The sequence below is a fragment of the Eleutherodactylus coqui genome, chromosome 1 (genome assembly GCF_035609145.1).
Source record: "Eleutherodactylus coqui strain aEleCoq1 chromosome 1, aEleCoq1.hap1, whole genome shotgun sequence".
NCBI lineage: Eukaryota > Metazoa > Chordata > Amphibia > Anura > Eleutherodactylidae > Eleutherodactylus > Eleutherodactylus coqui.
This window is the reverse complement of record NC_089837.1, coordinates 244,573,381-244,594,415: the sequence shown is the minus strand read 5'-3', so window position 1 is coordinate 244,594,415 and position 21,035 is coordinate 244,573,381. Positions and strand designations below refer to the sequence as shown.

Below are 21,035 nucleotides of genomic sequence, written 5' to 3'. Positions count from 1 at the left end.
TTCACCCGAGTAGTGAAGTACTCAAAAATCGCGGTGCTCGATTGCGAAATTGGCCTTACCGAGTACGTTCGCTCATCTCTACCCTCCAGGGGTCATTGTCCAAAATCCGAGTAAAAGAAATGAAAAAGGAGGGTGGAGCAAGACCCAGTGAGGGTAGTGGAATATTTATGGAGTACAAAGAGTTTTCAATGATTGAGTATTTTGAATGGTGGAGGTGCTGCCAACTAGATGACGCTCCACCAGTGTGGGCGTAAGTGTAGCGAAAAGGATGTGAAAAGAACTGGTATGGAGGCGCAACACTCTAAGCTACTAGAAGATGTAGATCAAAGTCCAATGTGTGATGGTGAAAGCACTTCTTTTTTATTATTTTTCAGAAATTAAAAACCAGCAATGGAATACGCGTTTCGGGGAAGAACCCCTTCGTCAGTTCGGCTGGATAGGACAACAGGATGCCTAGGGGTGACACGATTCCAAAGATGTATAGAATGTGTCGGAGGTCCTGTGTGCAGGAGGACAGGGGAGAAAAAAAATGCTGGCTAATTCTTTTATGCATAGATTTGAATAATCGAGTTGGGACCCATTAATATTTCCTATTTATGACATAATTAATGCCCGTGCCAAATTTCAAGTTTCTATGACATCGGGAAGTGAGAGAATTATATTTCGTAAATAAAATGTGGACACTAATTCTTTTGCGCTTAGAATTGAACAATCGAGGTGGGACCTATTAACTTTTCCTATTTATGACATTCAATTCCTGTTCCAAATTTCATGTTTCTAGGACACCAAGAAGTGAGAGAATTAGATTCCATACGTAAAATTTGGACGCTAGTTTTTTTGCGCTAGAATTGAATAATCGAGTTGGGACCCATTAACTTTTCCTATTTATGACATATTCAATGCTTATGGTAAATTTCATGTTTCTATGACATTGGAAAGTGAGAGATTTAGATTATGTACGTAAAATTTTGCCGCTAATTCTTTTGCGCATAGAATTGAATAATCGAGTTGGGACCCATTAGCTTTTCCTAGTTATGACATAATCAATGCTCGTGCCAAATTTCACGTCTCTGACACCGGAAAGTGAGAAAATTACATTGCCGTACATAAAATTTTGCCGCTAATTCTTTTGCGCATAGAATTGAATAATCGAGTTGGGACCCATTAGCTTTTCCTATTTATGACATAATCAATGCTCGTGCCAAATTTCACGTTTCTATGACACCGGAAAGTGAGAAAATTACATTCCGTACGTAAAATTTGGACACTAATTCTTTTGCACTTAGAATTGAATAATCGAGTTGGGACCCATTAATTTTTCCTATTTATGACATAATCAATGCCCGTGCCAAATTTCAAGTTTCTAGGACAACGGGAAGTGAGAGAATTAGATTTCGTACATAAAATGTGGACACTAATTCTTTTGCGCTTAGAATTGAACAATCGAGGTGGGACCTATTAAAGCGGTTGTCTTGCGGCGAAAGCGAAAAAAAAAAATTTTCACTTACCCCCGCATTCTGCCCTGTTAAAAAGAAAGCATAGGTTAGTTTTTAAAAAGCACATTGCACTTACCTGCATCAGCGTTCTGCAGCTTCTTCTATTCTTCTTTTAAAGATGGCGCCGCTGGTCTTCTCCCACGGTGCACCGTGGGTCTTCTCCCATGGTGCACCGTGGATTTTCTTCTCCTCCCTTGCATTCCATTGCCGATTCCAGCCTCCTGATTGGCTGGAATCGGCACACGTGACGGGGCGGACCTACGATGACGACGCGGTGAGCAGCTCTCCGGCACGAGCGGCCCCATTCACCAGGCAGAAGACCGCACAGCGCAAGCGCGTCTAAAAGAGCAAGAAGCCAGCGAAATTAGACGGAGCCATGGAGACGAGGACGCTAGCAACGGAGCAGGTAAGTGAATAACTTCTGTATGGCTCATATTTAATGCACGATGTACATTACAAAGTGCATTAATATGGCCATACAGAAGTGTATAACCCCACTTGCTTTCGTGAGACAACCCCTTTAACTTTTCCTATTTATGACATATTCGATTCCCGCTCCAAATTTCATGTTTCTATGACACCAAGAAGTCAGAGAATTAGATTCCGTACGTAAAATTTGGATGCTAGTTCTTTTGCGCTAGAATTGAATAATAGAGTTGGGACCCATTAACTTTTCCTATTTATGACATATTCAATGCTTATGGCAAATTTCATGTTTCTATGACATTGGGAAGTGAGAGATTTAGATTATGTATGTAAAATTTTGCCGCTAATTCTTTTGCGCATAGAATTGAATAATCGAGTTGGGACCCATTAGCTTTTCCTATTTATGACATAATCAATGCTCGTGCCAAATTTTAAGTTTCTATGACATTGGGAAGTGAGAGATTTAGATTATGTACGTTAAATTTCGATGCTAATTCTTTTGTGCTAGAATTAAATAATCGAGTTGGGTCCCAATTACTTTTCCTATTTTGGAGATAATCTATGCTTGTGCCAAAATTCATGTTTCTAGGACATCGGAAAGTTGGAGAACTTTTGGCGAGTCAGTCAGTCAGTCAGTCAGTCAGTGAGTGAGTCAGTGAGGGCTTTCGTCTTATTATATATATAGATGACAGACGTGCCCTAACCACCAAACAATGCCAACTTGTATGGTATAATACTAGTGACAAATCTTGAGTAGCAAATGTCTTCAAATTCACTTTGGCCTACAGAACTGTAGCAATTCATTGTGGATTCCTTCTTGGGGTATCAGAGGACCCTGGGTGAGCCCAAAAAAACATTTCTTCACCATTCCCCACACCACTACCAGTTTTGTGTTCAGTAGGTTAGTGGGAGCACCAGCGTTGTATTCAGCTGTAGTTTGCTTGACTGTTCACTGCCTGTTCGTCAAAACAATTCTTGACACCCTCCTCGGATTTCTTTTTCTTCAGAAGGATTTTACATCCAAAAGTATCCCCATTCAATGGATGCTCTTCCTTGATCACACCATTCTCCGTATACTCAAAACCATTAAACAAGAAAACCCCACAAGGTTGTAAGTTTTTGAAACGCTGCCTTGTTCGAAGTCGCTAAGGTAGCTTGATTTTCCCATTCAAATGTGAATTTGTACTGAAATGGATCTACAAATACTGGTTTACTTGATTTTATGCTGTACTTCGGGTAACAGGTCTAATTTATACTTAAGCAAGCTCTAATAGTGAATAGCCAGGTGTATGGAATAAGAGGGGTCATTCAGTATATCTCCCCTCCATTTTTTAATTTAATGTGGCTCCTGACCTATAAAGCGGTGTGACTACAGTTCTTTTGTATGTGTGCTTATATGTTATGGTATATGGAATATCTATCAATACTCAATCAGCTCAATACAAATCAAGCTCCCTAGTATTTCAACTTTTAGGCCTCATGCACACGGCTGGGTCGGATTCCGACTGCGAGGTTCTCGGAGCGGGATGCGACCTTTTTTCCTGCAGTGACCTCTCGCTTCCTGTCCGGCGTCTTCTCTCTCTGCTCTGCGATGTGCCAGCTGGCGCACGACCGCACGTGTGCCGAGCAGAGACGGCGCATCAGCCGTGACGTTTCTGAGCGGGGCTTTGCGAGGCTCGCACATAAATAGGACATGTCGCAATTTTGTTACCGTGTGGATTTTCCGGGATCAAAATTGTGTCTGTCTGCATAGGATTGCGTGCATGCACGTGGGCATTGGGCCTTATTACAAGCTCAAAAGTTAAAGGGGTTTTCCCACTACCTAAAATTATTTCACAAACAGTCTGTCTTTTCCGATTGCGGCTGTCCAGGACAAGTGACTGCTGTAGCCAATCACTGCCTATAGAAGTTCACTGTTGTGGCCAATGATTGGCTGCTGCAGTCACACATTATGGTCATCAGCGAACAAGAAGTACAGAGTGGTTGTGAGGCAATTTTAGGTGTATATATCTGAAGAGGGGATTTCCAAAGTGACTTAAATCCAACAAATGACATTTTCCATAAAACAGGATTTTCTATGTTGTGACTTTGGAATACAATGTGATCTTCGCAGTGAATGTTTTATAGTCATTTGAGTGATCTTGGCTGTAACATATTGCTAATCAGACACTAGGCATCACGACAAGTACGTAACTACTCTTGTCTTAATCTTTTCAGAAAATGGATACGTCACTTTGGAAATCAACTCTTCAATTAATCTAAATTAGTTGTCACACATATAAGGGCAGATTTACTATTGAAAATGCACCAGTGTGGCATAAACTAAGCCAACTAACAGGTGGTATAAAGTTAGACCACATTCCAGAGATGTACAAGATGTATCAGCCAGCAAGAATGTATTTACACAGCCGATTTTATCATGCACGTTTTATGTGTTGTGACAAACAAAACTTACATGAAAAAAAGCACCCATTATTTGCAATGTGTCTGCTGACATGGGTGATATTTCATTTGCAGCAATTCATGTCCTGTTCTTTGGGCGATAGTGCTCATTATTTCCTATAGGAATTTTGTTTTAAAAATCGCTAGGCATTCGCATGCAGATGTGATTTTTCATGCAATTGCAATGTGATTTTTATTTTTCCTATAGAAATAAAAATGCGATTTTTCCCGCACATAAAAGAGGTGTTTACAAATAACATGTACTGCAATGCGTTTTTGCAAAAAGCCTCACACTAGTAGGCAAATCCGCATGTTTTTAAGTGCAATATCTGTCCAAGTTTCTCAGACCAATATCACGCTTGCCCGTGTAAATACACCCTCACTGTGATAAATCCGGCATCATTAAGACTATCCAACTTTGCACTGTCTGTTAGATGGTATTAGTAAATCCACCCAATATTCTGTGTGGTAATTTGGTAACTATTTTCCCCTAATGCAAATTTGATAAGAGTTAAAAATCAGTGATGTTACAGTGCAAGGTTAGAAAATACTGTGATACAAGAGAAAACGTCATTGGAAAAGTGAAGTTAAAGAGCATCGATAATGCACAACGATTTTCTAGCTACCGTATTTTTCGGCATTTAAGATGACGGGGCGTATAAGACGACCCCTGATTTTTCATCTTATATGTCGGAAATAAAGTGTTAAAAAAATAAATAAATAAATAAATAAATCAATCAAATCAATCAATCAATCCTCGCCTTCGGCGGCGCTGCTGCAAGCTGTCGCTCCCTCGTGCACACTGGCAGAGCATTGCTTTCTGCAAGCGGGACTTGAATGCCCCGCCTCCAGAAAGCTAATGCTCTGATTGGCTAACTTAGTCTGGCATTAGCCAATCACAGTCATTGAATGACATCATGAATGGCTGTGATTGGCTAACTTACTCTGGCATTAGCCTATCAGAGCATTAGCTTTCTGGAGGCGGGGCATTCAAGCCCTGCTTGCAGAAAGCAATGCTCTGCCAGCGTGCACGAGGGAGTGACAGCCTGTTGCAGGGAGGGGAGTATTGATTTTTTTTTTTTGGGGGGGGGGGGGGGGGGACATGTATATCCGGTGTATAAGACGACCCCTGACTGCAGAGCAGATTTTTCGGGGTTAAAAGGTGGTCTTATATGCCAGAAAATACAGTAATTTCCAAGGATCCCGTTGGTGTCACTGCATGACACTATAAGGATAAATGTGTATAATGTGACACAACAGAAGTAATGAGCACAATGATGTTAATGTACAGTGAATGTACAAAATATGCGGGCAAAATTCCAACACTATTCCATGCGGATCCACCACAAGTGACATGCGGCGTTCATAACCTTGAAACCAAATGCCATATTTATGCTTTTTTCAGCATCGTCATGTCATTTTTTTCTTTTGTTGCTAAGGCTGACCTATGAAGGTGTTACAGTATACTACCCTTGATACGCCAGCCCGGGTGCCCTAGATCTCACCCACAACCCCCCTGCCAACTTGCCTCCACTCCTGACTAACCCCAGGAGGGCAACTGGGCGGCGGTCCCTACTCTCACTAGGGACCGAAAAAGGGACGCTGGCGTACCTGATTGGAAAGGGTAGAATACCGACAGAAAGGCAGACGTAAATAACCAACACAAACAATACTAAGCAGAACTGAGGCAGATGGAAAAACCTGGCAGATAATAGCAAAGTATAGCAGACAAGATGACAGAAGTAGGAGACCAACAGTGGCAGACTAGCTAGCACACTGAGGGAACGGACAAAAGGTTTCAATAATGACTTATGAAAAACCCTGTGAACCCTCCATGTAGCTGACAAATCAAGTTCATAAGCAAGCGGGTTTACTACACGCGTGATGATAAAGGGACCCACGTAACGCGGCGCCAGTTTCAAAGACGGAACCTTCAATTTGAGATTTCCAGAAGACAAATATACCTTCTGTCCAATACTGTAAGGTTCAGATACTGACAGACTCCTCGCTCCTGTGACATCAGCTGCAGGACAGGCAGACGGCGCAGAAATAGCTGTAAGGAAGCGAGGATGCTGACCATATACGCAAAGCAATGGAGATACCCCAGTGGAAGAACAAGTATGGTTGTTTAGCGCAAACTCTGCCAATGGCAGGAATTCTGCTCACTGATGAGCCTTTTCGCTAGCAAGCAACCGTAAATCTTGCACTAAATCCTGGTTCTTCTGCTCAGTTTGACCATTAGTTTGCAGGTGGAATGTTGACGAGAAGGAAAGCAACGTTCCCAGGTTTCTACAGAAGGCTCACCAAAATTGCGCAACAAACTGAACACCACGATCAGATACAATGTTCTCAGGAACCCCATGTAGGCAAATGATTTCTTTTACAAAAATGTTGGAAAATTCTATCGCAGAAGGTAGCTTCTTTAACGCCACGAAATGTGCCATTTTTTAGAAACTGTCTACAATAACTAGGATAGTGGTGAACTTCTGAGACTTGGGTACATCAGTGATCAAATGTACCAATAAATGCGACCACAGACGAGAAGGCACCGGTAACGGTCCCAGAGGCCCCTCCGGACAACGCCGACTACTTTTACTGCGTGCACAGACAGAGCATCTCCTAAAGTCGCGGATCTCCCGAGACATGCCTGGCCAACAGTAGTGTCTAGTACAAAGATCCAGAGTCCCTTGAACCCGTGGATGGCCTGCGAGAACATATGAGTGAGACTCTAAGACACAAGGTCTCTTGCACAAACCATCCGCCCTCCGGCACCCCCGAGGGAGCGTCCTGCTGACAATTTTGTAGATGAGGAACAAGATCAGATTCTACAGCTGCCACCACCAGCACTACAGGTGCCAAGATATTCTCAGGAGCCACTGTCTCACTTTCCGGCGAACCGAAACTCCGTGAGAGGGCGTCTGCCTTCACGTTCTTCTCCCCTGGAATATATGTAACGACGAGGTTAAACCTAGCGAAAAGCAACGTCCACCTGGCCTGACGAGCTGTGAGTCTCTTAGCATTGGCGAGATATACCAAGTTTTTTATGATCAGTATACACGGTAATGGGATGCCTTGTCTGCTCAAGATGGTGACGCTACTCTTCTAGAGACCCCTTAATCGCCAATAACTCACATCGTAGTTATGTTCCGCCGAACTGAACTTCCGCGAGAAGAACACACATGGACTATACCCAGATCTCCCACTGACTTCCTGAGACAATACAGCCCCCGCCCCCATCTTAGACGCATCGACCTCAATGAAGAACGGTCGCCGCGCGTCAGGCTGTACTAGCACCGGAGCAGCAATAAACACCCTTTTGAGACGACTAAAAGCCTCTAGGGCCTCTGGCGACCATCCTACCAAGTTGACACCCTTCTTGGTAAGATCGGTTAGTAAATAGTAAAAATTTGCGAAACCTAAAAACCGCTGGAGAGCTTTCAGGTTTTCTGGTCTGACCCATTGGGAGATTGCTGCCACTTTATCAGACTCCATTTGAATCTCCATGGGTGAAATCACATAACCAAGGAAAGACACTTGTTTAGTACCAAAAATACATTTCTCCAACTTGACAAAAAGTTGATACTCACGCAAACGGGTCAGAACCATCCTCAGGTGCCGCACATATGAATCCTAGTCTGGGGAATACACCAGAATGTCATCGAGATACATGACCAAAAATACCCCCAGGAAGTCGTGGAAGACCGCGTTCACAAACCCCTGGAACACAGCAGAGGTATTACAAAGTCCGAAGGGCATGACTAGACATTCAAAATGTCCGAACAAGGTGTTGAATGCGGTCTTCCACTCATCTGCCTTTCGGATGCAAATTAAATTGTAAGCCCCCCTTAAGTCCAATTTGGAAAACCAGTAGGCCCCTACCACCTGATTCAATAAATCAGGAATCAGGGGAAAGGAGCACTGGTTCTTCACTGTAATTTTATTCAAAGCCTGATAACCCACGAAAGGCCTCAATGTCCCATCCTTCTTCTCTACAAAGAATAGACCTGCCCTGGCAGGGGACCTGGACAGCCCGATATGTCGTTTGGACAGAGACTCTGAGGTATTAGACTTAAGGGCTCACGCCCAGACAAATTAAAAATGGCTCCCTTAGGGATGGGACTGTCGGGGATCAAATCAATACCACAGTCCCACTCCCTATGAGGAGGCAAAGTCTCAGACAGTTTCTTGGAAAATGCGTCATGAAAATCAGACAAATACTCAGGAATAAGAATGGTATCTGCTGAACACACGGATCTAGTAGCTAAGTGACTATGACAGGACAACCCCCAATGTGTCAATTCCCAAGTGGACCAATCAAATCGGGGATTGTGCAGTCCCAACCAGGGCATGCCAAGCACTACATCAACGGACATCCTTTCCATTACCAAGAACGACAGAGTCTCAGAATGGAGAACACCCACAGTGAACTGTAAAACGAGAGTCCTCCATTGTACAACACCTGCAGACAGAGGGATAGAATCAATACTAGTGAAGTGTATGGAAATCTTTAACGCCGAGAATTTAATCAAAGGTCTGACAAAACTTAAACTGATCAAATTGGCGGCAGCACTTGAAAAAATAAAAGCTTGACCGGACCGAGTGAAATTCCGGATGCCAATCTGACAAGGCACCAACAACTTAGTAAGTACCCGTGATCCTAGGCGATCCTCCCAAAAATCGCCTAGGATCTGAAGTTTTCCACCGGTTCGGACTGAAGTTGTAGATACTTCTAAGCACAGGTCGCCACATGATGTCCGGCTTTCGCAGAATAGAGGCAGAGACGATGAATCATCCGGAACCATCGCCGTTCCTCGGGACTTAACTGGTCCACTTCCATAGGCTCGGCACCAGAAGTTGGCATGGGAGAAGTGGGTGGGGGTCTGCTGGATTCCCTAGCCTTACGGGCCTGACATTCCTCTTTTCTAGATTACAGCCTCCTGTCAGCTTTAACTGCCAATTCCATCGCATCATTGAGTGTCACGGGAGTGGGATGAGAAATGAGTAGATCCTTGACAGCGATAGAAAGACACAACAAAAACACATCTTTAAGAGCTATTGTTCCAACAGGTTTCACCTGCATACAGTCTAAATTTAGAGCAATAGTCCTCTACCTACTGCTTCCTCTGACAGAGACATGAGATGAGATACCGTCAACCCCGCACGGTCCGGCTTATCAAAACTACCTCCAAGTATTTCAAAACAAAAAACAAATCAACTGACTGCAGGCAAGCCGAACTCTCAGGTAAGGAGTAGGCCCATGTCTGGGGGGAACCCCGAAGTAAGGGCATAATCAATCCAACTTTCTGGGATTCTGAGCTGGAGGAGCAGACCGCATCCGAAAATACAATCTACATGCCTGCTGAAAAACAAAAAACTTGCTCCTCTCCCCTGAAAATACCTCAGGAAGCGGACACTTGGACTCAGGAAATGAAGGGGCGGTAGAAACATGCACTAACTCCCAGTGCTCTTGGGCCACCATACGACCAGACAGGTCTTGGATCACGACCACTAAATCCTGCAACCGACTTGTGAGGGTACTCATGGCCTCCATTGGAGAGCAATTTTAAGGGCCAGTTATTATGTTACAATATACTACCCTTGATACGCCAGCCCAAGTGCCCTAGATCTCACCCACAACCCCTGTCCCAGCCAACTTGCCTCCACTCCTGGCTAACCCCAGGCTGGCAACTGGGCGGCGGTCCCTACGCTCACTAGGGACCGAAAAAGGGACGCTGGCATACCTGGATGGAAAGGGTAGAATACCAACAGAAAGGCAGATGTAAATAACCAACACAAACAATACTAAGCAGAACTGAGGCAGATGGAAAAACCTGGCGGATAATAGCAAAGTATAGCAGACAAGATGACAGAATCAGGAGACCAACAGAGGCAGACTAGCTAGTACACTGAGGGAAACCAATAACTGGCAGTGATTGCAAGTCTCTGTCCGACCTTTAAACAAAAGCCTCCGCCCAGGGGCGGAGAGAGGGAGACGGCCAACTCCCAACAGCACACAACAAAAAGGGAGCTCACTCACAGGTGCGCGTACGCACGACGCCACCAGCAACACACCGCCCACGCCGGCCAGGCACCCGCGTCCCCGGCAGCCGGACAACAAGCCGAGGGACACGCCCAGACCGCGGGACCCTGCACACTGCCACCCCGGGAGGACCAGCAACCGCCGCATGGTAACAGCAGGAGGATCTTTGTGAAGCTCAAAGTCATGTTTACAATAGTAACTTGTTACATATAAAGTAAGGCGCAAAAAAGACACATGTCCATTCAATTCAGCCCATTATCATGCAATCTGTATCTAGAGACACGCAACAAACCCCATGAGGTGGAAGTCAAGTTTCCTCATTTTAGAGAAAAATTATTTCTTCTCGACTCCAATTTGGCAATCGGAATCACCAACTCTTCTGAAGTAATCAGGGACTGTAAAAGCCGATTTAGACACAATGATTATTGTTCAAAGTTCGCTCAAAAGCCATCGAAAGTAAATCAGGGAACTGCGGAGGTCTGTTCCCCAACTACAGCTCCCGATGGCTCACATGCTGCTACTTGGTACTAATAGGCATTATTACCAAATAGTAGTTTATGCAAAATGATCACTCAAAAGATGCACCTTATCATGTAATTTAACTACACTCAAGAAAGGCTTCCATGCTGCTCTTGAACTCTTTTAGCGAAATCACTATCACCCTCAGGCAGAGAGTTCCACAGTCTCACTGCTCTTACAGTAAAGAACCCCCTTCTATGTCGGTGTAGAAACCTTCTTTCCTCTAGACGTAGAGGATGCCCCCTTGTTACAGTCACAGTCCTGAGTATAAACAGATCATGGGAGAGACCTCTGTATTGTCCCCTGATATATTTAAACATAGTTGTTAGGTTGCCCCTCAGCAGTCTTTTTTCTAAACTAAATAACACCAATTCAGTTTAATACTTTAGTTTCCAGCTTTGAATCCGCGCAAGCTCTAATGTGTCTTTCTTGAGCACCAGTGCCCAAAACTTTCACAATATTCAAGAGCGGAAGAACAATGTTTTTGTCATTCGTACTTATGCCTCTTTTGATGCATCATTTTATTTGCCTTAGCAGCAGCTGCCTGACACTAGTTGCTCCAGTTAAGTTTACAGTTAACTAAAATCCCCAAGTTTAAGTCTGCAAAAAATAACCAAATATGGGAATGACAAGGCAACTGTTGCATATCCAATTGGAAGAAGGTCTCAAGTGAGGTACCACAGGGCTCTGTTGTGAGTCCAGTGTTATTCACCATTTTTATAAATGATCTAGATGAGAGAATTAAGGGGAAACTGATCAAATTTGCCGATGACACAAAGTTAGGAGGGATAGCTAACACAAAGTGAAGAGTGAGAGAGGATTCAAAAAGATCTAGACAAGCTAAGACTGTGGGCAATGACTAACAAAATGGTATTTAGCATGGAGAAATGTAAAGTCCTACATCTGGGCAAAAAAATGAAATTAGCACAGAGAATGGGAGGAATTGTGCTAAACAGTAGCACATGTGAAAAAGACTTGTGTATACTAATAGGTCAAAGACTGAACATGAGTCAATAGTGTGATGCAGCAGCAAAACAAGTCAACACACAATTCTGTGATGTAGTAAGAGAAGCATAGAGTCTAGATCACGTGAGGCAATTTTCCCTCTATACTCGTTCTTGGTCTGACCTCATCTGGAATACTGTCTCCAGTTCTGGGCACCCCAATTTTAAAAAGACAGACAAACTGGATCAAGTTCAGAGAATACTTACCAGGATAGTGAGTGTTGTTCAAAACATGTGAGAGGAACTGTTAAAGTATCTGCAAATGTTTAGCTTGCAAGTAATAAGGCTGAGAGAAGACTTAATAGCGGTCTACAAATTTTTGAAGGGCTGTCACAGTGTAGAGGGATCAGCCCTATTCTCATTTGTACAAGGAAAGACTAAAAGCAATGGGATGAAACTAAAAGGGAGGAGGCACAGATTAGATATTAGAATACATTTTTTGATAGCAGGAGGGATCAATGAGTGGAACTGGTTACCACGGGAGGTGGTGAGTTCTCCTTCAAAGAAAGTGTTCAAACATGGGTTGAACAGACATATGTCTGGAATAATTTAGTGAATTCTCCATTGAACAAGGGGTTGGATCTGATGACCCTGGATGTCCCTTCCAATTCTACCATTCTATGACTGTGCAGACCATTCCATTCATTGAAACCTATGGCTTTTTCTCATCTTCAGTAGTTCTGACATAACCTAGAAGTATATTTTGGATCATTATCTTGTGATATGAACCTCTGAACAACTAGGCGTACACTAGATGGTATGGCATGGTGTATCTAAACGCTGTGGTAGCCCTTTTTGGCCAATGTGCCAGTGACACTGTGCAAGTTGCCGACTCTGGATTCAGAAAATGAGCCCCAGATCATCACGCTTCCTCCTCCATGTTTGACAGTTAGTGTCACACACTCAGGAATCATCCTTTCACCTACTTGATGGCATACAAAAACATTGTGTGACGTACCAAAGATGTCAAATTTTGATTCATTAGTCCATAAGACATTCTTCCACTCTTCAGTAGTCCAATGGACTGTAGCAGTGGCTTTCTTACCGATACTCTACCTGAAACATGTATTCTTTTCACAGTGAAATGGAACCTTATTTAACGTTTGCTGCATTAAGCTGTGCTTGAAGATTTTGTGTTGTGAGGTGCTGATCACACAAACTGTTGATTCTGAAAAACTTATCTGATTTTGTAGTGGTCGGCCAGACATCTTCCTGTCAGATTTTCCTCTAGTTTACAAGTGCCTTTTGAGGACATAGGAAACTGTACTGACTGCCACTTTGGCAACTTCTCTGTAAGACAGATCTACACACTTCTAAGGGTTATAATTGTCTGTCTGTCTTCTTTGTTTAATTGCCTTTTTCTTGCCATTATGACAGCAATGTGTTCTGTCCTGAAGCATTGTAATGCAGTCTGTTCCAACACTGGTTATATAGAGTCGGAGGGTTTGAAAGAAATCTACAAAAGTTGAGACACCTGTAGAAACAGTTTGCATCCAATTTCAAACCATAATTTGCTTTCTGTGGTGCAGAACAGTTGTCCTTAATGTGTTCCCTGTAAAAAGCCCTACAAGTCTTATTCACCCACGAAAATAGGATCTGCTACAGTCTTTCCATCTCACACTATCGGCGTGTGTAAACTGGAAATAAATGGGTTATTACAATGTTCAAATTCTCTGTGTTGTACAGATGCACACAATTTGTGCATTTTTCTTGCCTGTGTAAATAAGCCCTTATAATGACGCATATCTGGTGCAGAAAAAAAAACATGGTATAAGAACCAGTGGGTCATATAGATACTTGTTGTTTTACCTCTAATTAAGGACTTCTTGGATTCATTTGGAGATGGAGATTTGCTCTTGTTTCGCCCACTGTTAACCCTAAACAATCAACAACATATAAACAGTGTGAGGTAAATTAGTGCAGTATCACAAATAGTCAAGTGGTAGTTTCTGTCAATTTCCTTCTCATCACTAGTTTTATACATAACTGGCTATAATAACCAGACAGGTTAATTCCAACAGTGCTTCCCTAAACTTCATTCTAAAGTCTGATCTGTCATAGCTCATCAATATTTCACAGGAGTGGCGAGGCTTAAAAAGTAACAGTAAAACTTACAATACACTGCGATACTGAAGTATTGCCATATACAGTAAAGTACAAGCAATTAAATGATCCTAAGATCCTATGGGAACAAAGGAAACATGTACAAAAAGTTTAATAACCTTTTAAAAAGTTTAAAAAAAAGTGACCTAACTTTTCTAACCAAAAACTCTAAACATTGATTTAAAAAAAACTCTGTACTATTCAAGTATCCAACCATTTATTCTGAACACCAAGGGAAAAAAGAACAGAATGCGAATTTTTTTTTTTAATTAACACATCTTCTCAAAAAAAAAAGCAGTTTTTAAGAAAAGTTAAGTAGTAAAATATAAAAAGATAAAACAAAAAAACCCACAAATTAGGTAAATACCGCCATAACCATACTGAGCCACAAGATAAAGTGCTCAACTTTTTTACTGCACCATGAATGCTGTATATGTAAATATGACATTTTTTCATGTCACACCACTTAAAGGGGTTGTCTTGCAAAAGCAAGTGGGGTTAAGCACTCCTGATTGGCTGGAATCGGCACATGTGACGGGGGTGGAGCTACGAGATGACGCGTAGAAGGGGGCGGAGCCAGAACGCAGCTGCTGCCGAACCGAGCCGAAGGCAGAAGACCCTTCTGCGCAAGCGCGTCTAATCGGGCGATTAGACGCTGAAGTTAGACGGAGCCATGGAGACGGGGACGCCAGCGCAGGGAAGGTAAATGAATAACTTCTGTATGGCTCATATTTAATGCACGATGTATATTACAAAGTGCATTAATATGGCCATACAGCAGTGCTTAACCCCACTTGCTTTCGCGAGACAACCCCTTTAAATTTTAGACGATTTTCAGTACATTTTGTGGTACATCAACAGGTACCACTATATATAAAAAAAAAAACAACAACAGATCGACAGAAAAATGAACCAAAAAGTTATAGCTCTTTGAAGGAAAGACAAAAAAAACAAAAATTTAATAAAAAAACATCTCTGGTCTTCAGGGAGTCAAATAGTTTTTCACAGTTATTGATTTTTATGTAGTTTTGAGCTCCTTATATAAAATGAACATACTCACCGCGACACTGGACCGCTGCTTCGGCAGCACAGCATCTGACAGTTGATGACATCGGGCCAGAAAGAGTTGCAATGTCTTGCAAACCTGCCACATGGGCTTCTAACACAAAAACTCTGAGACAGGTTTACAGGAGGTCACTGATGATGTACCTGTCCAGCCTCTTATTGGCTGCAGTGGTCACATGGGTGAACAACCCACATGACTGCTGAAGCGCTTCTATACAGAAGACCAAAACAGTGGTGAGCAGTGACAGGAGAGCAGAGCACAATGGGATGGGAGTATTTAGATTTTTTTTTCTTCCCCACATACACCAATATTAGTGATTCTCAGAAAACCGCTTTAATGGTGATCAAAGTGTTAATAATACAGGGAAAAAAATTGAGTAAAGGCCATATCACAGAGACCAGGAACTTAGAGGGAAAATAGAGACAGCGCCGTAAAGGTGTGTATAGTCATACTACTGCAATTATTTGTCACTTAAGCTCCAGCAGTACAACAGAGCAGTCATTTCCTATTAAATGTGATGCCTTATAATAAAACGATTGATGGCCCTGTCACAATCTACACAGCAAAGCTGACAATAAAAAAAATGCAGAATGCAGTACATGTCAGCTTCTCGAGTTTGCTCCCATGGCAAGTGTAAAATGCATGCTATTTAAAAAAAATGTGGAAAAAAACAAATAGTACCAAAAAACTGTAAAAGCTACATTTATAATAAAACCCTGAATTCGGAATAAACTATTTTTGAATTATACATTTGCTTTAATTTTTGGGAGATATTTGTTATCACTGTACATAAAAGACAGACCTTGTATTACCACTAGAGGTCTGTCTTGACAAGAGTTTAAAGCAAAGAATTTATGGATTTCAGAATTTAGAAACTGCAAACTGGTAAAATGATGTAGAAAAACATATAAAAACATTTAGATGTGTTAACTGACAAATACAAAGTTCAATTTAAATAGTAAAACAGGAATAAGAAGTAACAGATCACAAACCAGTTCCCCTTGTTAGCTTGTGGGTTTGAAGTCTCTTCAGTTCTTCCTTCTTCTGGGTTAACATAAATATTGTAGTCAAGTTGGACTGCAGAGTTATTTATGAAAAAGGAAGTTTCGTCTTCTTCAGAGTTATTCTCCTTCGTAATTTGTGTTTGTTTCAAGATGTTCAAACTCTTTTCTGTTTGAGTAGAGAATAAAACAATAACATTTCTTACAATTATTAATAGAGATGAGCGAGCATGCTCGGTAAGGGCAGTTACTTGAGAGAGCAAGAGAGCACTGCTATTTTCGAGTAACTGCATGCTTGGAGAAAATTCGGGGGTGGGGGGGATTTAGAGAGCTCTCTCGCTCACCTCCGCGGCCTCCCCGAATTTTCTCAGACGAACAAGGAGTTACTCGAAAATAGCGTTGCTCTCTCGAGTAACTGCCCTTACCGAGCATGCTCGCTCATCTCTATTAATTAACCACATTAATACCTGCATTGGAGGCTTCATTCCAAGCCTTTGGAAGCATACAATTCTAGGCAAAATAGTGCAGCAATTTTGTACCCTTTCATCCACTGGCGTAACAATAGGGCATGCAGAGGATCCGGTTGCACCCGGGCCCAGGAGTCTTAGGGGGACCAAAAGGCCTCTCTTCTCCACATAAGGAGCCCAGTACTATGAATAAAGCATTATAGTTGGGGGCCCCGTTACAGGTCTTGCATTGGGGCCCAGAAGCTTCAAGTTATGCCTCTGCATTAAGGGGTTAAGAGAAGTTGGGGGGCCCCCCCAAGATAAAGTTTTGCACCGGGCCCATGAGCCTTTAGCTACGCCCCTCCTTTCATTCATGAAAGTGTCGGAGGACATAACAGAAATTGAATGGACTCCATTACAGTAAAAGGGTCAGTTCAGTGCAATTTGATTCGGTCATAGAACGGATGCATTTGAGAAGGGATTCCGTTTTTCTTCTCCCATAATGTAGCAGGAAAATGGAGTCAGGAACAGAAGCCTGAATGCACTGGTGAATATAGCCTTACCAAGTCAAAAATATTAACCAGGACCAGAAATAAGTAGATTTACAGCAGATTTTAGCAGCTCCTCTTCACTTTGCAACATATTGCGCCACTGGTCAGGTGATGCAATTTCCAAATCACCTAACCAGCGGCTTGGTGCTCACTAGAGGGTGACATGTGACCCCTGGTCAATATCCGCACTAAAGGTGTGGATTTTACCACTTTTTATGCAGAAATACTGCGGAATTTGCTGTGGAAATTTCCACCGCAGAAGTTCTGCAGCATTTCCGCCATATGTGAACGTCCCCTTAAGCAATCATTTAATGTTGAACATCCATTCATTCCACTGTAAAAATCTTCACTTTTGGTAGCATGATTACTAGTTGACACTCATAGCGATATTTACAGAAGACACTGCTGTCTATCTAGTGCATGGCTCCTACTACTAGGATCAGACTGATGAACGTCAATCTGTGATAACAGTTTTTAAAATGACTGATTAATCACTATTGAAAAAATAGTGAAGTGTAAATAGGCCTTCAGAAAAAGAGGAAAGTTGCTTGATGTACCATGAAATACTACAATCTGTAATTCATTGTGCAATTAATTTAAAACATACTCACACAATATTTTCCTGCACACATACTTATTTTATTCCAGTTCAAGTCCATTTAGTAATGTATAAACATGGGAATTAAGTACTACCAGGGTGGTTTTAAAAACGTTAAATGTTTTTGCGGTTTTATAGAAATAAAGCTTAATCACTAGTGTGACAGTAGTAGTTGTGGATGGGATGCATATATCTCCTAGAGACTTCTCCGTCATTCTGCAGAATAGCAGAAAGGAGAATCACCTGCAAGGTCATTCATGAGCAGCTCCAGTGGGTGGGTGTTAAAAGGCAAGGAGCGGTGTAGGCTCTGCCCGCTGCCCTGGAGGCACAGACAGCCAAAGTTGTGGGAGCTCTAACCTCTGAGAAATATCCTGTGTGAGTAAGAAACTCATAACTGAACATTATTGTTTATGTGGGTAGGCTGGGAGAGGGCAGCTCACCAGTCGGTGGTGAGGGCAGTTTATGTAACGTTAGCCCCGGACAGGCTAGGTTTAATTCTGTGTTACTCAGAAGTGACTGAGGTCTGTACCACTGCACCAGTAGTTGAAGAGAATAAACATTTTTTCTTTGTTGGAAGATCATGAGTTAAAAGTGTGCCCTGTGGTACCTAGCCCGGGGGAAATCCCAATCACATTTATGGTGTTTCTTATTCCCTGCACATTTATGGTGCAGTTTACAGCGACACAACAGAAGACAAATTGCCTGGTGGTGAATCAGGTGTCCTTGTTAACTGAGGGCGTCAGTAAGGGTTGACAGCTCCCGCAGGAGTTGGTGCAGTGTGTGGTTGAATTATCCATGGCGCAACCCATGGCAGATCAGTTAGGGAACTGCAAGCCGTACACATGAGCTGATATATTCAGAAGATAACGGCCAATAATGATGTTGAAGCCTTTCTTGAAAAATTTGAGAGGTCATTGACAGTAAAGAGTGGCCAAAGGCATGCTGAGCCAGCCTGATCGCTCCCTTCCTCATGGGAGAAGCACAAAAAGTATATTTTGAACTGGAGGTGGATACGGCTCAGAACTATGGTACCCTAAAAGCTGATGTTATGGCTCATTTAGACGTGATGGTAGTGGTTAGAGCTGAACTGGTTCACCATTGGACCTAATGGCTGGATAGACCACCGCTATCACATGTATGAACTGATCCATCTGACAAAAAAATGGTTACAACTGGAAATTTTAACAATGCCTGAAATCGTGCAAAGAATTGTCTTCAATTGATACCTGAGAGCACTACCACAGGCACTGAGAAAGTGGGTCAGCTATGGAGACCCTAAAATGGCCGATCAATTAGTAGATCTTATAAAATTAAATTTAGTGGCTTGGGACCTGCTCAGCAGTCAATTTTTGGCACACGCGAGGGCAAGACTATGAGAATCTGCTCTAAGACTGTGCTGGGGTACAGGGCTGCCAGGAAGATTAATAACTCTGTAAGTGATAAGGATAAGGTTGGAGGCTTAATAAAGCCTCAAGGACATGTGGTCATGCCAAATAAGGGTCCAGTAAGGTGTTACCAATGTCGGGACTTCAGCCATATGGCAGCCAATTATCCTATCATGTTAGAACCTACGCAATGTGACTATCAGTTGGAGAAACACACGACTACATTTCCACAGGTTGTCTGTACTGTGGCTTATGCTGATGTTTCCAAGAGACATCTCTGTGAATTGTCTAACAACAACAAAAAGGTTGCTGCATTAAAGGGGTTGTCCCGCGCCGAAACGTTTTGGTTTTTTTTTTCAACCCCCCCCCCCTCCCCCGTTCGGCGCGAGACAACCCCGATGCAGGGGTTAAAAAAGATCACCGGACAGCGCTTACCTGAATCCCCGCGCTCCGGTGACTTCTTACTTACCCGGTGAAGATGGCCGCCGGCATCTTCTCCCTCCGTGGACCGCAGGGCTTCTGTGCGGTCCATTGCCGATTCCAGCCTCCTGATTGGCTGGAATCGGCACATGACGGGGCGGAGCTACACGGAGCCCCATTGAGAAGATAAGAAGACCCGGACTGCGCAAGCGCGTCTAATTTGGCCATTAGACGGCGAAAATTAGACGGCAACCATGGAGACGAGGACGCCAGCAACGGAGCAGGTAAGTGAAAAACTTTTTATAACTTCTGTATGGCTCATAATTAATGCACAATGTACATTACAAAGTGCATTAATATGGCCATACAGAAGTGTATAGACCCACTTGCTGCCGCGGGACAACCCCTTTAATGGATTCCGGCAGTTTGGTTACTCTGGTGAAAGCCAGCTTGGTTGGTGACACAGACAGAACACCTGACCTGTATACTGTGACCTGTTGGCATGCATGTGGATACTTGCCAATATTCTACTGCTATTGTGTGTGTTCAATCTCCCCAGGGTGCTGTACATTATAAAGTAAGGATGGTTCAAGTTCTGATGTTTGATGTAATCCTGAGAAGAGACTTTCCACCCTTTTGGAACTTGTGGGAAAACAATTGGGGGAACTAATACTGGAATATCTGGGTACCAATATCTTTTGGTGATAGTAGATTATGCTACTCTGAGGCTATTCCTTAGTGTAATGCTTCCTCCAAAGTCATTGCAAAAAAATTAGTCCGGATGTTTAGCTGGGTGGTTAACCCCAAAGAGATGCCAAGCAGGGGACCTCTCATGTCTAGAGTGATGAAGGAACTCTGCCAGTTATTTAAGTTAGAGCAGTTATGTACGTACAGTTACCATCCTCAGAAGGATAATCTAGTAAAATGGTTCTCAATGTGGGCGTTATTGCCCCCTAGGGGGCGTTTTAACTTCTCAAGGGAGCAGTGGAACAAAAGGGGCAGCAGGGGGGTGGCGGAACATAAGAAGGTAGGGGGTGTTCCGTGTTTGCTTTGTTTATTTTTTTTCGGCTAGTAACTGCATTTTTCTAAAAATTACTAGTGTGGCCTCGTCGACAATCTGTTTGAAAACAATCGGTGAAAACTGAGGTATTTCCATATGAATCACTTACATGTAATGGGAGTTGTGTACAGCCTGCGCGTCTCTATCATATAATGTATGACTTTTATAACTCCACGACTCCGCTACAGATCAATCACACTTCTAACACTGGATAACCTACAGCACAACCTAACCCGCTGTATTCCATAATGCTGCTGATTGGCTGAAACTGCTTCAAACTTTCACTTGTGTGGGTCTCTGGGAGTTTGTAGTTTATATCCATGTTCTGAAAAGACATTTGGCGTCCACTAAGACTACAACTCCCAGAGACCCACACAAGTGAAAGTTCCAGCCAATCAGCGGCATTATGGAATACAGCGGGTTAGGTAGTTCTTTAGGTTATCCAGTTTTTTTAATCTGTAGCCGAGTCATGGAGTTA

General features: G+C 42.8%; 1 protein-coding gene across 2 annotated transcripts in view; it reads right to left on the bottom strand.

The window, feature by feature from the left end:
- Positions 1-21,035, bottom strand: part of ARMC2 (armadillo repeat containing 2) — a 143,395-nt gene that overhangs the window by 76,848 nt on the left and 45,512 nt on the right. For both annotated transcript variants that reach the window (XM_066607512.1, XM_066607503.1), the window contains exons 5-6: positions 16,089-16,266; positions 13,737-13,804 (exon numbers count right to left, since the gene is read on the bottom strand). In XM_066607512.1, the coding sequence (XP_066463609.1) occupies positions 13,737-13,804; positions 16,089-16,266 (246 nt within the window). The remainder of the gene's footprint in view (positions 1-13,736; positions 13,805-16,088; positions 16,267-21,035) is intronic.